The 14,335-nt window shown below is 36.3% G+C and overlaps 1 protein-coding gene across 2 annotated transcripts in view; it reads right to left on the bottom strand.

The window, feature by feature from the left end:
- The window catches only part of LOC150109242 (prestin-like), a 276,267-nt gene that overhangs the window by 65,940 nt on the left and 195,992 nt on the right, over positions 1-14,335 (bottom strand). For both annotated transcript variants that reach the window (XM_090406632.1, XM_090406638.1), the window contains exon 11: positions 395-472. In XM_090406632.1, the coding sequence (XP_090262758.1) occupies positions 395-472 (78 nt within the window). The remainder of the gene's footprint in view (positions 1-394; positions 473-14,335) is intronic.

Here is a 14,335-nt window from a genome sequence, read left to right as displayed (position 1 = left end):
ATTTAAAAAAGTAAAAGTGGTGTCATGTTATATGTGTATCATTAAAACAACGTCCTCATGCTGAATTTCTTAAACAATGACATCTTGCCTGTCATTGTCCTGGTTCATTATATATAATGTACCTTTGGAACAGGAACTGAATCAATGCATTAGGACATACTGTCTGGAAATGTTAATGATCTGACGAAATCCAGTTCTAATGGAATAGCATTATAAACCTATTTATATAGATAGTGAAATACTGGAATAAAAAATTATTTCTTAGATAAGCAACTCACAAATTTTATCTTTTAGATAATACCAAACTTTTTGGTATTATCTAATCGCCATAATTTTTGCAAAGGTAGTATGTACATGCTACTGTACATTTAGCAGTAAAGTTTAAAGAACTTACTTTAGGAAGTGTATAAAACAGCGGGGCTAAAGCCAGAAGCACCACCAGTAGAAACATGCATGAGATGACACCTGCTAACTAAAAGGAGAAAAAAAATATTATACTGAACTAATTTTCATATTTATTAATATGTTATCATCATCAGCTACTTATGAACAAATATCATTGTAAATCATCACTGAAAATAAACAAATGGAATTTTCAGTTAATGAAGGATATATATATGGAAGTACAGAGTTAGTGATTTTAACAGATTAGGCAGCAATTTGGAACAGACAGTGCCACAGCCTAAGAAACTGCAATGAAATGTTAGCAGTATATAGAAAATGGTCAAGTGGTATTTAACAGAAGCAGTGTCTTAAAGCATACTTGTATTCAGGAGGATAAACCATGTGAGTGATAAATGGATCCATGGCATCATTAAGCAGGAATGAAATGAAATAAAATAAAATAAATAAATACATAAATAAATAAAATAATAAAATGGAGGAAATATGCTGATAGTACAAAACACAAACAAGGGTGACCAGCATAGTAAGTTAAAATCATATTATGAGATTAAATTAATTGATCAGGTCAAAGAAAATTCCAGAGTTCTTTCAATATGCAGGGAATAAAATCATTTATCAAATTCCTGATATATATTCCTCACACAGATGATCATTGCAATTTCTCTGCCAACTTGGCAAAGAACATTTATTTTTGCTAATCTTTCCTCTCCCATTCTTAAACAGAATGGGAGAGGAAAGAGTGAGTGAATGGGACAGTGAGCATATAACCTGAGATTAGCTCTGCTAATACATTTCTGAATGCTAACAATTAAGTTTTTTCCTAATCTCCTCATTTTTAATAGATACTGCCACTGATGCTATCTATTGACTCTCCTAATCTTTCTTAGAACTCACATATCTATAATCTCCAGTCTTTGGTTAAGGTGTTATATTTCTAACCCTGCATTCCGATCCATAAGTTAAAATTGGTTTTAACATTGTCTTGTATACAGCTAATTTAGTGTTTTGACAAATTTCTCTCTTATTCCATACAAAATTATTCAGCCGACTTCCTACCATACCAGCTTTACTAATTCTATTGTCTATTTCCATATTTAATTTACCATCTTCACTAAAATGATGCCTAAATAGCTGAAAAGTCCCATCGTTTGAGTTCAAGAACATGTGTGGATGCAAGACTTTCAGGTTGTCCTGCATATTCTTTCAGCTGTTCTGTCAAATGAGACCTCAATAAAGGCCGAAACCGGTCTGGGTAGTCACCCTTCCCATTATGCATAGCAACTTAACACGTCCAAAAGGGTGCGTGTGTGCTTTGCATTATGGGATACATACTAAGATAAGTGATGTGAAGTCATTAGCTTCTATATACAAGTAGCTCAGACGTGAATATATTTCACAAGGAATTGCTTCCTTGTTTAAAGGTTTAAAACCAAGTATATAATTTATTAGTATCTTTAACATAAATTAGCTGAAATGCTTACGTTCTATAGGTTCACCATTCAGAATGCAGTTGATGTTTTCAACATTTCTGACTATTTTCATTGGCTTTGTCTTTTTATTGCTGATTTTCTTCTTATTATTATTCTTTCCCTCCTCTTTTACCTTGCAGTGTCGAGAATTTTTCTACACTTAACCACTAGGATAAAGTGGTTAGCCCTATGCCTCCTGGTGTGTCCTATGTCTGTAGATGCATGTATTCATGGGCTGGTTTGCCTGTTCTGGGGGAATAAAAACCCAAGTTTACAGGTGAAAAAAACCCCTACCTCTGTATGAGGCCAGCTAACTCACCTTTAGTTGAAAGAAACCAGATAAAGGTTCCTCACATCACTGACGGGAAGAATCGAACCCAGGTCTTTCCGACCAAAGAGCTTCGTCTATATTGATTGAGCTATGGAGGCTCCTATTGCTGATTTTCATACCAAATTTACTACAACAGTTATTCAATTTAGTCAGGTAATCTTGCAGACTTGTGCTAGATTTAGTTAGAAGTATAACATCATCTGCATAAAGCAGAGCTAAGATTAACATCACCAATTTTGATATCAGGTTTAATTCCACTTTACCTCATAATGTGATCCATACAGATAATGAATGACAGGGGAGATAATGTACACCCTTGTTGCACACCTGACTTAATATCAAACAATCTTCCTGTACCTCCTTCAATTCTAACTGCTGATTTACAAATCGAATGGACTATGTATTGCTTGATATAACGTCCCATTTACACCATATAACTGGATCATTTTGAACAGCTTTCCTTTTGGCACCTTGTCATATACCTTTTTCAAATCTACAAACTTTAATACAGATCCTTGTTATGTTCCCATGATTTCTCAACTATCTGTCTTAAAGTGAAAATCTGATCCTGCTTCTGTTTGTCCTGAACCCAGTTTGTTGTTCTCAAAGCTTCCCTTCCACAATTGTTCTTAGCTGTTTGTCAAGTATATTTGCATAAATCTTATCAGGAACACTCAGAGGAAATACCTCTGAATACTCACATTCAGTTTTATTTCCAATTTTACAGATGGGAGCTCTACTCCGACCATCTGGAATTCAACTCTCTGACCAGGCCTTCTAATTATGCAGTGCAGCTGCTGTAAATCTTTTATACATCCATATATGAGCATTTCTGGTCATATAGTACAAAAATTGGAGCAAACTGGAATGGATACCACCTTCTACATTCCCTGGTCTGTAGCAATACCCCCCCACCAAATATCTCATTCTATTAATTTCTACTTCACACCACACTACTTTAAAACCACTGCCACTTTTTTCTCCTTGTATCTCAACCTTGCGTGGACATAATTCCCCTGCTATCATAAGCAGCACTCCCCCACCCTACTTGCTTTTCCTATATTCATGAAAAATATCATAATCCTTCTGTTTCTATTCCTGTCAAGATGTAATTCTCATCCAACCATGTTTCATGTATTCTAACTATTTTGGAGCACATACGCTCAATCAATGCAACAATTTCATTTCTCTCATTTCTTTAAAGATTATCTTTGTATTTAATGGTGAATATTATAGTTATTCCTTATTTTCCTGATTGTTATTGCCTGAATATAACATTTTGTATTTGTTGCTCAGAAAGATCTCACTTTTCATTTTTGAAAATGAAAAGTGAGTGAATGAAACAAAGAAAATGTTTTCATTTTCTTTGTTTCATTCACACCTATTATGTTGATCTGGTACTTATCCAATTCTTATGCTAGTTCCATTTCTTTATCGTTGATGCTTCTTACCTTGATAGTACCAGTCTTGAGCTCTGCTGATGTTGAGTTGGGATGTGTTCCAGGATTTGTTCCAGTAGCTGACTTTGTTCTGTTCACCCTGATTCCCTGACAAAAACAATAGGGATCTTGTTTAACTGGATGATGTCCCAACCAGCATGAAAAACTGACATGTTCATAATTTTGCATTATGATTTAAGCCAATAAGACTACAATTTGAATAAAAGTGAATAAAAGGAGAATGATTATGGTAGGATAACTTTAATGAATGCTGATGGTGGTAGGGAGGTGGCGGAAACAACTAACTGAGTTACTTAGTGATTACTTTGCAAGAGTATATCATCTGAGTCAAAGCATTGCAGTAACATATGTTAAAGGGACAAATGTGAGAATAGAAGTAGATGAACTGGAGGCACTCAGGATATTACATAATCTCAACATGGATACTACCATAGTCTGTACTAAATGGGATATCTGCCTGTGTGTTAAGAGAAGACAGAAGATGCATGAGAATTAGCAGTGCCTCTCACCATCCTGTTTAATTTGAATCTCATATTTGATAGGGTCACAAAAGAAGTGGAAAGAGAACAAAATATTTACATCACATAAATTTACTATTTCTGCACAAAAAAAAAGTAAATTGTACATTTATCAGTATTTCAAAAGGAGTGGCAGTGGTTGTTGTAGTATTGAAAATTTAAGAATGGGGAGATAGTGTAATATTTTGTGAGGTTTCTATTCTATCTTTTATTTTAATTTTGTATATATATTTTTTTTATGTTACTGCATCATTGTAAAATTTCTATCTTGTTTTCTACTCCTCTGTAAAATATCTATGTTTCCAATTATAATTACGGCTATTATAGCCTGTTTTTGTTAAGGAGTGACCCTATTTAAATACATTGGCTATCAATACTCAAAGGGGTATATATATTTTTAGGGCATTATTGGTGAGTACAGAAGGCAATTAAGGTAGAATAAAAGAGGTGGAAAAATTTTGGTACATACCTTTATTGATTCTATGATGTCTTCCACTTCCATGATCTCGCTGAAGGTTGTTTACAAGCGGGGGGGTTTGCACGCAGGAAAATGATTTTGATAACCCGGGTTAATACTAATAATATATATATAAATGTATACATATATTAATTTGGATTAGGGTGCATTTTTGTGGGGGGGGGGAGAGGAAGGGTAGAAGACTATTGTGGCAACTGGGGCAGGTTTTTTACTTCCACAGGAAGTAAAAAACCTTTTTACAGGAAGTAAAAAACCTGCCCCAGTTGCCACAATAGTCTTCTACCCTTCCTCTCCCCCCCCCCAAAAAAATGCACCCTAATCCAAATTAATATATGTATACATTTATATATATATTATTAGTATTAACCCGGGTTATCAAAATCGTTTTCCTGCGTGCACCCCCCCTCCGCTTGTAAACAACCTTCAGCGAGATCATGGAAGTGGAAGACATCATAGAATCAATAAAGGTATGTACCAAAATTTTTCCACCTCTTTTATTCTACCTTAATTGCCTTCTGTACTCACTAATAATGCCCTAAAAATATATATACCCCTTTGAGTATTGATAGCCAATGTATTTAAATAGGGTCACTCCTTAACAAAAACAGGCTATAATAGCCATAATTATAATTGTAGTGTTTAAGAGGAGTAACATGGGATTTTTCCCAGAGACTATACTTAATCTATGTTTCCTTTTATCCTTAATTCCTACTTTCAGTATATTAAACTTATACATGAGATTTCTAGAAATTTATTTGATTATTCTAGACTGCGCCATTAAAAATCTCTAAGTGGCATAAGAAATTAATTATACCTCCAGTAAAGCACCTCTATACAGTTAATTACAATCAATTACAGTCGTGGCTAACTCCTAACTTAAATTTTGTATCAAGATTTAATTTCTTTCCCGCTTACAGGATCGGTTTTTATTTGGGAAAAGTGCAGTTGCTAAAAAGATCAGACGTTACTTCTTAGAAATAAAACAAACATATTTATTCACACTAAGACATTAATACAATGTATACACTTAAATGATGTTACTATCATTTTCTCAAGGCTAAGCATCAAAATTTAAACATCACATAAAACAACTCTCGTTATAAGCATCAAATACGTAACTCAAACAGTTAATTATGTATATCAAATAACTATTATTTTCTCTCAATGCTAAGCATCAAAGTTTAAACATCACATAGAACTCTCAGGCATGTTATAAGCATCAAATACGTAACTCATCAAACAATTGATTCTGTATATCAAATAACTAACATTTTCTCTCAAAGCTAAGCATCAAAATTTAAACATCACATAGAACAACTCTCAGGCATGTTAGCATCAAATACGTAAATCATCAAACAATTAATTCTGTATATCAAATAACTATCAGCCCATTTACAATCTAGGAATTATCATGCTTTGACAAGTAAAAATCTCCAATTCTAACTTTCACAAAAAGAATGTAACACTCACTTAGCAATCAATCTTTCACACCATTACAATTCTAAATTCTATAATTTTCTTATCAGCTCTTTTAAACCATTTCAATGTAATACAACGCAAGCTTAAACTTTCATTAACATCTTTTCAATTATTCTAAAAGCAGATTTACTTCATACAAATTAGTTTTCAATCTATTACATCTTTCAATCTTATGAATTCAGGATATCCAGAACAGTCCTTCACATCAAAAATTAAGAGAAAGTTTTCGACAAAAAAATTCAACTCACATTAATTCTTTTATAGGCACAATTGCACTTTAATCGTATCATCTCTTTGGGCTTATTCTGGATCCCCCTCTATTGTACTGCTTGCTCTATCGCTTCAGACGCATCATAGACACTGTGTTCTCCTCTGGAATTACTCGCAGGGCTGGAGCGCGATCTTTCGGCGTAGTAGGCACTTGGACATAGGGTCATCTTGGTCCTGGGCCGCTGGTCGCTCAACAAGGTTTCGCCTCCGTTTTCCCTCCATGACTTCATCCAGGATTGTACGTAGTCCATGGATCGACTTCCCTCTTTTCTCCTGGCATCACATCTCTCCAAGTCGATCCACCTTAGTCCATTCCTGACCTTTTTATTTCACCTCTCTGGACTTTGCGCGAAGTTTCTTAGACCCAAAATATTTCCACGCAAACTTTGAACTAAAGTCTGAGACGTACCTATCACATGCTAACTCTGTTCCTTCTAGAAAGTTCTGACTTTCTAGAAGGAACTATCTCCCTGAAGTGTAGTTTAATCCCCTTTTCAACATAGCGTAACAGCTTCTGATGTATACCCCCCCCCTCTGCTATCGACCTTGACGGCAGTGTCGGACTGCTTTGGTTACAATGGGTTTCCATTCTACCCTATACCAAGTGATACATCAAATATATTTCAGAACGCTAAGGTAATTTCCCCTAAACTTCTATTTTTAGATACCTGTTTACTTTATTTTTGCATGTGTAATTCCTCTGGGTCTATACAGATGGGCATTTGGGCATTTTGTATTACTTATGTAGGTAATTCTAACGTACTTCTAATCTCTGAGGGATTCTCTTTTGAAATACACACTCATATATCTTTTATCTACAGAATCATGTAAATTTTTCTGGGCTAATTTTATATGGGCTGATATTATTGTTTACATCTCTTATATACAATTTTACAATTCTTTGAATTTCAGATGTGACTCCTGTAAAATCGATGCAATTAAACAATGTAAGAATTATGATGTTGCATCGAATTTTACAATAGGGAATGTGATATTCTATTTTTTTTTTGGGGGGGGGGGGGTGAAGGGTAAGTTTTGCCCTAGTAATTTACTCTATTATAATAATGTGGCAACTGAGTTGATTTATGAGCCTACTGGACTTTGCATTGGCATTTCACAGGATACTACAAAAAAATGTTACAGAAATTAAAATAAATGGGAATGGATATGAAGCTTGTGATATGAGTAAGTAGGTGACTGATGGAAAGACAAATAATGGAATGTGGCAGAGTAGAATCCATGTCACCAATGGTATACCATGTCACCTTGTGCCACCACAAGGCTGTATGCTTGGGCTGTTGCTATTTAATTTGTACATTAACATATAGGAAATGATGAAAAATGATGAAATTGAATACAAAGAGATAGTATAGACAAAAAGGTAAGTTGCAAGTTTAATGTGGCATAGTACAGAGTATCCAGAAATCTGGAAATATGGTGAAAAATTATTTTAAACAATATATTAGTTACATTTTCGGATAGTAATTCACATTTTCAAGCTTAATTTATTTATTATACTTTTTTTTTACATTAATGACTGTACCCATTACCATAAATTTAGAGGAGTGAATTGAGATTATCCTTTTATATGGCTGAGAAGGCTGGTTCCAGAGAAGAGTAGTTGAAGAGTTTAACACATCAGCCTTCAGACACAAGTTGTCTGTCTAGAGGTTGAAGGAAAACTTATTGTATTATTTAAAATGTATCTAAGATATGATTTAAAAATAAATTTTCTCAAGGTTTCCAGACTTTCTAGACACTTATAGAGTAGAATGTGGCAAAGTATCATGAGATCAAATGATACTTTGCCACATTCTACCTATCATAATACACACTATGTATTATGATGAAACCAGACTGCAGGAAACTGACAAGACAAGAAATTTGTAGGGTAATATTGGAATAAGGAGATCATTAATCCCCCTTTATAAGGCTAACATGGTGACATCTGGCCTACTTTGCATAAATTTGGTCACTTAGGTTTCTTGGGATAAGAAACAAGTAATCAAAATGGTGACTGGTCTGTGGAATGTCCCCTATGTGGGTAGACTGAGAGTTTGTGTCTGTTAGAAAGTTTAGCTTATAGATAGAAAAACGGATATATATGAAAAATACCATACATTACTAATGGTATTTTATAGAACAGATGCCAAAGAATTTTCCAGTAAAGGACAGGAGAGAACAAGGGAAGCTGGAATCTGTGTAATAAACACTCTAGTTAACAAGGGTAAAAAGACTAGATTTTTTTGCTTTGATGATTGTGAATGAGTGGAATAGACTGTCACTGAATAAGTTTAAGAAGAGATATGATAGCTAAATAGATATTGTGAGAATAATGGTGGTGTAGTCCATTCTCAATGTGTGTTCATACTCCATGGAAGTTTTCATATAATAATAACCAATTTTCTCAATGAATGTATGATTATTCCTATTATTTTAACTCCTTATCTCCATATCAAGTGAGTTCAATTCATCTTCTATTATGAACAGTGTTCTCCTACTCTTTCTCTCTCCTCATGGAAAAGCTGTTAATTCAAATCAGCATATCGCCCTCACCATCCAACCATATTTCACTTATATTAATGATTCACAATAATCAATGACTGCAACAAATTGTTTCCCCTCATTCCTGATAGCACTCACACAAGATCAATTCTTCCCCTTTATCACAGCATGTTTTCATTTATCAGATCTAACTGATCCCTGAGCATTCCAGACTATCAGTCTCTCTCTCTCTCACACACACACATCTCCAAAAGCAAGGAAAAAAAAAGGGGGGGGGAGAGGGAGAGACAAAGCATCTGGTCTTCTCTAATATTCTCTCATTCTTGTTGTGATCTCTCTTGCTCCTTCCTCCACTAGACTTTCTCTTATTGTTCATTCAAACTACTCTTTTATTCTCTTGCTCTTCTACTCTTTTTTATCTCATCTTACATCCTCAGGTAATGACCAGATCCATTCAAGTGCAATTCCTCAATTTTATAGTTTTTTTTAAGGTGGCTCCTACCTGAAAAAGGTTATAATATATAGCACATTAGTACTGCAGTTGAGTTAAGTGTTTTTTTTTTTGTATTTTTATTTTTAAATTTATTTTTACATTTTTTTTTTTGTATTTTTATGAAATCCAGAAATCATGCTCTAGAGACCAAACAACTTTTTCAAGTCACTTTACTCATCCGATAATGGGAAGGGGGGGGGGTTCACACTGGGTAATGAAATTCATCTCCCACCTAAAGACCATCACAAACTTCCTGCTGCCTGTGGTAGAATTTGAACTCATTACTTCTTGCTTTTGGAGACTGTACATAGATTAGAACTACAATCATCAGTTATAATTTTAATTAACCATTCACACATAACAGTAATCTGGGAGTAATTTTTTTCCAGGCGTCATCTAAATTTACAGCTTTTGTAATTCTCTGTTGAATATTCCATTCCACATATGAATATAATCTGGTATTGATGCTTGGACATTGATTATCATTGATGTTTAGTAGAGAAAACACACATCTCAAGATAATAGATGCATGTTTTTTTTTTAATCTAAAGATGGCATGAAGGTTACAGATGCAGAAGAGGTTGTTCAGATAATGGGTGCCCATTTTGTTTAAAGCTATCAACCTGGTGAATGCAGCATTGAGCTCTGTTACCTCTTCACTAGATGAAGAAACACAGGTGTGTGAGGACAAGGTATTAGAGCTGTTGCACAAATTGATTAAGAATTCAGCAATAGGGATTAATAGAATATCAGCACGTGTGCTAAAAGAGTGTTCAGCTGAACTGGCCATTCCTTTGACCAGGCTGTTTAATATGAGTCTCAGAACAAGAAAGACTCCACGGAAATGGAAGGAATGTATGGTAATTCCTTTGTACAAGGGTAGTGCAAAGACCGATGTGTCCAGCTATCAACCAATTAGTATCTCAGGAATGGTGGTGAAGATTTTGAAAAAATTGGTCAGGGTTCGCATTCAGAAATGGGTTGACAGCAGATCTCTACTTTGCAATGAACAACATGGGTTTACTAAGGGAAGGTCATGTTTTAGCAACTTGCTCACATTCTATAACAATGTTACCATTGAACTAGACAAGGAGAATGGATACAAGTGATAATGATACTTTTGGATTTTGCTAAGGCTTTTGATAGAATATAGCATGGTAGACTGTTGCATAAATTGGATTAAATGGGTTTGGATTATACAGTATTAGTATGGATAAGAGGATGGCTGACTGACAGATATCAACAAGTGGTATATGGAGGATCTGAGTCTGCAAGGTTTAAGGTAACAAGTGGTGTACCACAAGGATCAGTGTTTGTCCACTGTTATTCTCTCTGTACATTAATGATATTGGGAAGGATTTAACGAGCGACATAGTTATTTGCTGATGATGCAAAGATAGGGTAATCAGGAATGCTGCTGCAGTATTCAAATCATTCTGCATTACTTGCAGAATGATTTGAATAGGCCTGGAATTGTGGGCATGGGAAAATGGGTGTCAGTTCAATGTGAGTAAATGTAAAGTCATTCACTTCGGCATAATTTGATATCCAATGTTGTATTATATTGGTGGGATTAGGCTAGAAGAAACAGATGAGGCTAGGGATCTTGGAGTGTTAGTAGATAGGAAGTTGAAGATCAGGGGCCATGTGGCAAAGATTGCAAATACAACTCAAAAGATAATTGCAATGCTGAAACGAATGTTCACATGTAAAGATAAGGATGTTATTTTGCCTCTTTACAAGGTCTTGATAAGGCCTCACTTGGACTATTGTGCACAGGTCTGTTCTCCTGGTTTCTGTTGTGATTCTGATATATTGGAGAGAGTACAAAGGAGAGTGTTAAAAATGATATCAGGATTGTGGAATACTGATTATGAAGACAGATTGAAAATTTGTAGACTACAGACACTAGCAAACAGGAGAAAGAGGGGGTGATATGATTGAGACTTACAAACTTCTGAATGGGTCATACAGGATTTCAATTGATGGAATTTTTCAATTTATGGAGGGTGGGGAAGGGACAAGAGGCCATCCTTGGAAGCTGAGAATGAAGGCTGCCAAGAAGGGTGCGAGGGCTAGATTTTTCTCTCAGAGGGTGGTGCATGATTAAAATGGATGGCATTTGGATGTTATAAGTGCAAGCAGTGTGAATGAATTCAAGAATAAGTATGATAGCTAGTGCATGTAGTATGTTGGATACCTTGATGAGTCTGACTCCCTGGAGGTCTCTCTTAATAATAATAATAATAATAATAATAAACTAAATTTATTTAGTTAGTTACTTGGATTACTAAGCCTAATTAAATTACTGAGCCAATATTTTGCCTTTGTCATCACCATGGCATTTTCATGGGCACAAAGAAATTACTATGCATGGTCATGCAGCCACAGCAGGAAGGCAAACACAGACTGATTGGAAAAGGTGGGCTCCTACAGTCCTAACTAGTACTCTTATGGGAGCAATAATGTAATCGTGCTGAAGGAGGTCTCAAAATAATGGTCTTCAGATTTTTATTAATATGATGTTATAACTGAATTTGTTTAAGCCTGAAGAATGTTGTAGTGCTGTGGAAGATTCTAAATATAGCCTCTCTTAGAGAGAGGTTTCTTCAATTGGATCTGGTAACCTGTATCCATGGAATGGTCTGCTATCCCAGAACAGACACAGTTTTTCAATTTTCTTCTAGACAAATATTAGCAGTTCTACCAATTTGTCCAAAGTAATGAAGTTTGCAAGAACAAGGAATGCTGTAGACCCCAGGATGATCCAAAGGATGGAGAGGATCTTTGTTGATAGAGCTCTGTTGATTTTGTGAAGGGAGAAGCCATTGGATAAAAACATGTTTCAATGTGACTGATTTCAGTGGAGAGGCTAGTGAGGTCCAAGCAGTTGGCATTATTTTCTAAGGTTTTGATAAAACCAAACTGCTGGAGGATAGTGTTGTGATAGATGGTGGATGTATCTTCCAGTGTGGGGTGGGTTTTTTGTATACTGAAAAGGATACAAACCCACTGGGTAGCTGGATAACTAGTGTCAAGAAAGGGAAGACATCTTGGATAACTAGAGTGTCAAGAAAGGGAAGACAATTACTGGTGTTATTTCAATGGTGAAACAGATCTGTGGGTCTCAGCTGCTCCTCTCAAACCCACAATATGACCATATTACATTGATGATGTGTTCTGCATTTGGCCACATGGTGGAGACATGTTAGAAACTTTTAGTGCACCTCAACAGCCAACAACCACAGTTCAGTTTCATCACTGATAAGGAAAACAATAACAGTTCCCTTTTCTTGACACTCTAGCCTAGCCACCTAATGATCTACAAAAAACCTACCCATGCTGGAAGGTACAGCCCCACCACTGCTCCATCCTTCCCAGTATAGTATTATCAAAACTTTAGCAAATAGGGCTAGAACCATCTGCTCAAGCCAGACTAGCTTCTCCACCAAAATTAACCACATTTGGAACACTTGTTTTTAAAAAAGTGGTGTTTCTCTTCACAAAATCAAAAGAACTCTCCACCCATCAGTGGCGGCTCATCCATAAGAGCTGCAGCCCTTCCAGTATTATTATTATTATTATTCAGGCCTCCAAGGAGTCAAAAGACTCATCGAGGGAGGTCCTTCCTAAGACATAAAGACTGTCAAGACTCATCGAGGGGAGGTCCCCCCCCTGAGAAACACAAAGTCTATCATACCACTCTTTAAACTCACTGACCGTTCTCGCTCCCACCACTCCATCAGGCAATGCATTCCACGGCTCAACCACCCTCCACACAAAGAAACCACTCCTTACCCTCTTGCTCACAGTTTCCTTTCGTAACTTCCAGGGATAGCCTCTTGTCATCACTCCTTCCTGCTGATCAACCAAGCGAAAGAACTCCCCAGTGTCAACCCTGTAACCACCTCTCAACAGTTTAAAAGTCTCAATCATATCACCTCTCCTTCTTCTATCCACCAAAACTCTGCAGTCCACATTCTCTCAGCCGATCCTCTTAACTATCCTTGTACAGTCCTGAAACCATCTTTGTCATCTGTCTTTGTATCCTTTCCACAGTTAATATATCCCCTTCAAATCCTGGGGACCAAATCTGAGAACAATAGTCCAAGTGTGGTCTGATCAGAGACTTATACAATGGAATGATAACCCTCTTATCTCTGCAGGTCAGTGTCCTTCTCATAGCAGCAATCCTCTGTGTTACCTTCACCACCTTTGCAATATGTCCCCTAAACTTCAGATTTCTATCAATCATCAACCCCAGATCTCTTGTCCCCCCTACTTCCTCCAGTATAACTCCTCCCATAGAGTATGCAGCATCCCATTGATGTTTCCCAAACCTCAAGACCTTACATTTTGCTGCATTAAACTGACACCCCCATTCATTTGCCCATCTATCTAGCTTATTTAAATCCTCTTGCAGGGCTACCACATCTGCACTATTACTAATAATCCTTCCCAGCTTTGCATCATCTGCAAACAACTGAATATCCCCCTGCAATCCACTGGCTATGTCATTGATATAAAGGTTAAACAATATAGGTCCTAGTACTGAGTGGGACCCCACTTGTAACCCTCTCCTGGAAACTGCTCCACCATACACAACTCTCTGATACCTATCAGACAGCCAATCCTGAATCCAGTTGACCAATCTGACATCCAGACCCATGTGCTGCAACTTAAATATCAGCTTATCATGTGGCACCCTGTCAAATGCCTTCGCCAAGTCTAAGAAAATTGCAGTATATGCCTTTCCCTCATCTAATGTTCTTGTAACTTTATTATAAAGGGCCTCCTGGAAACTGCTCCACCATACACAACTCTCTGATACCTATCAGACAGCCAATCCTGAATCCAGTTGACCAATCTGACATCCAGACCCATGTGCTGCAACTTAAATATCAGCTTATCATGTGGCACCCTGTCA

Source organism: Typopeltis vanoorti, chromosome 2, assembly GCF_054136105.1.
Source record: "Typopeltis vanoorti isolate ZY-2024b chromosome 2, IOZ_Tvanoo_1.0, whole genome shotgun sequence".
In the NCBI taxonomy this organism is placed as follows: Eukaryota; Metazoa; Arthropoda; class Arachnida; order Uropygi; family Thelyphonidae; genus Typopeltis; species Typopeltis vanoorti.
Note: the sequence above shows the minus strand (reverse complement) of the source record. Positions and strands in the feature narration are given on the sequence as shown.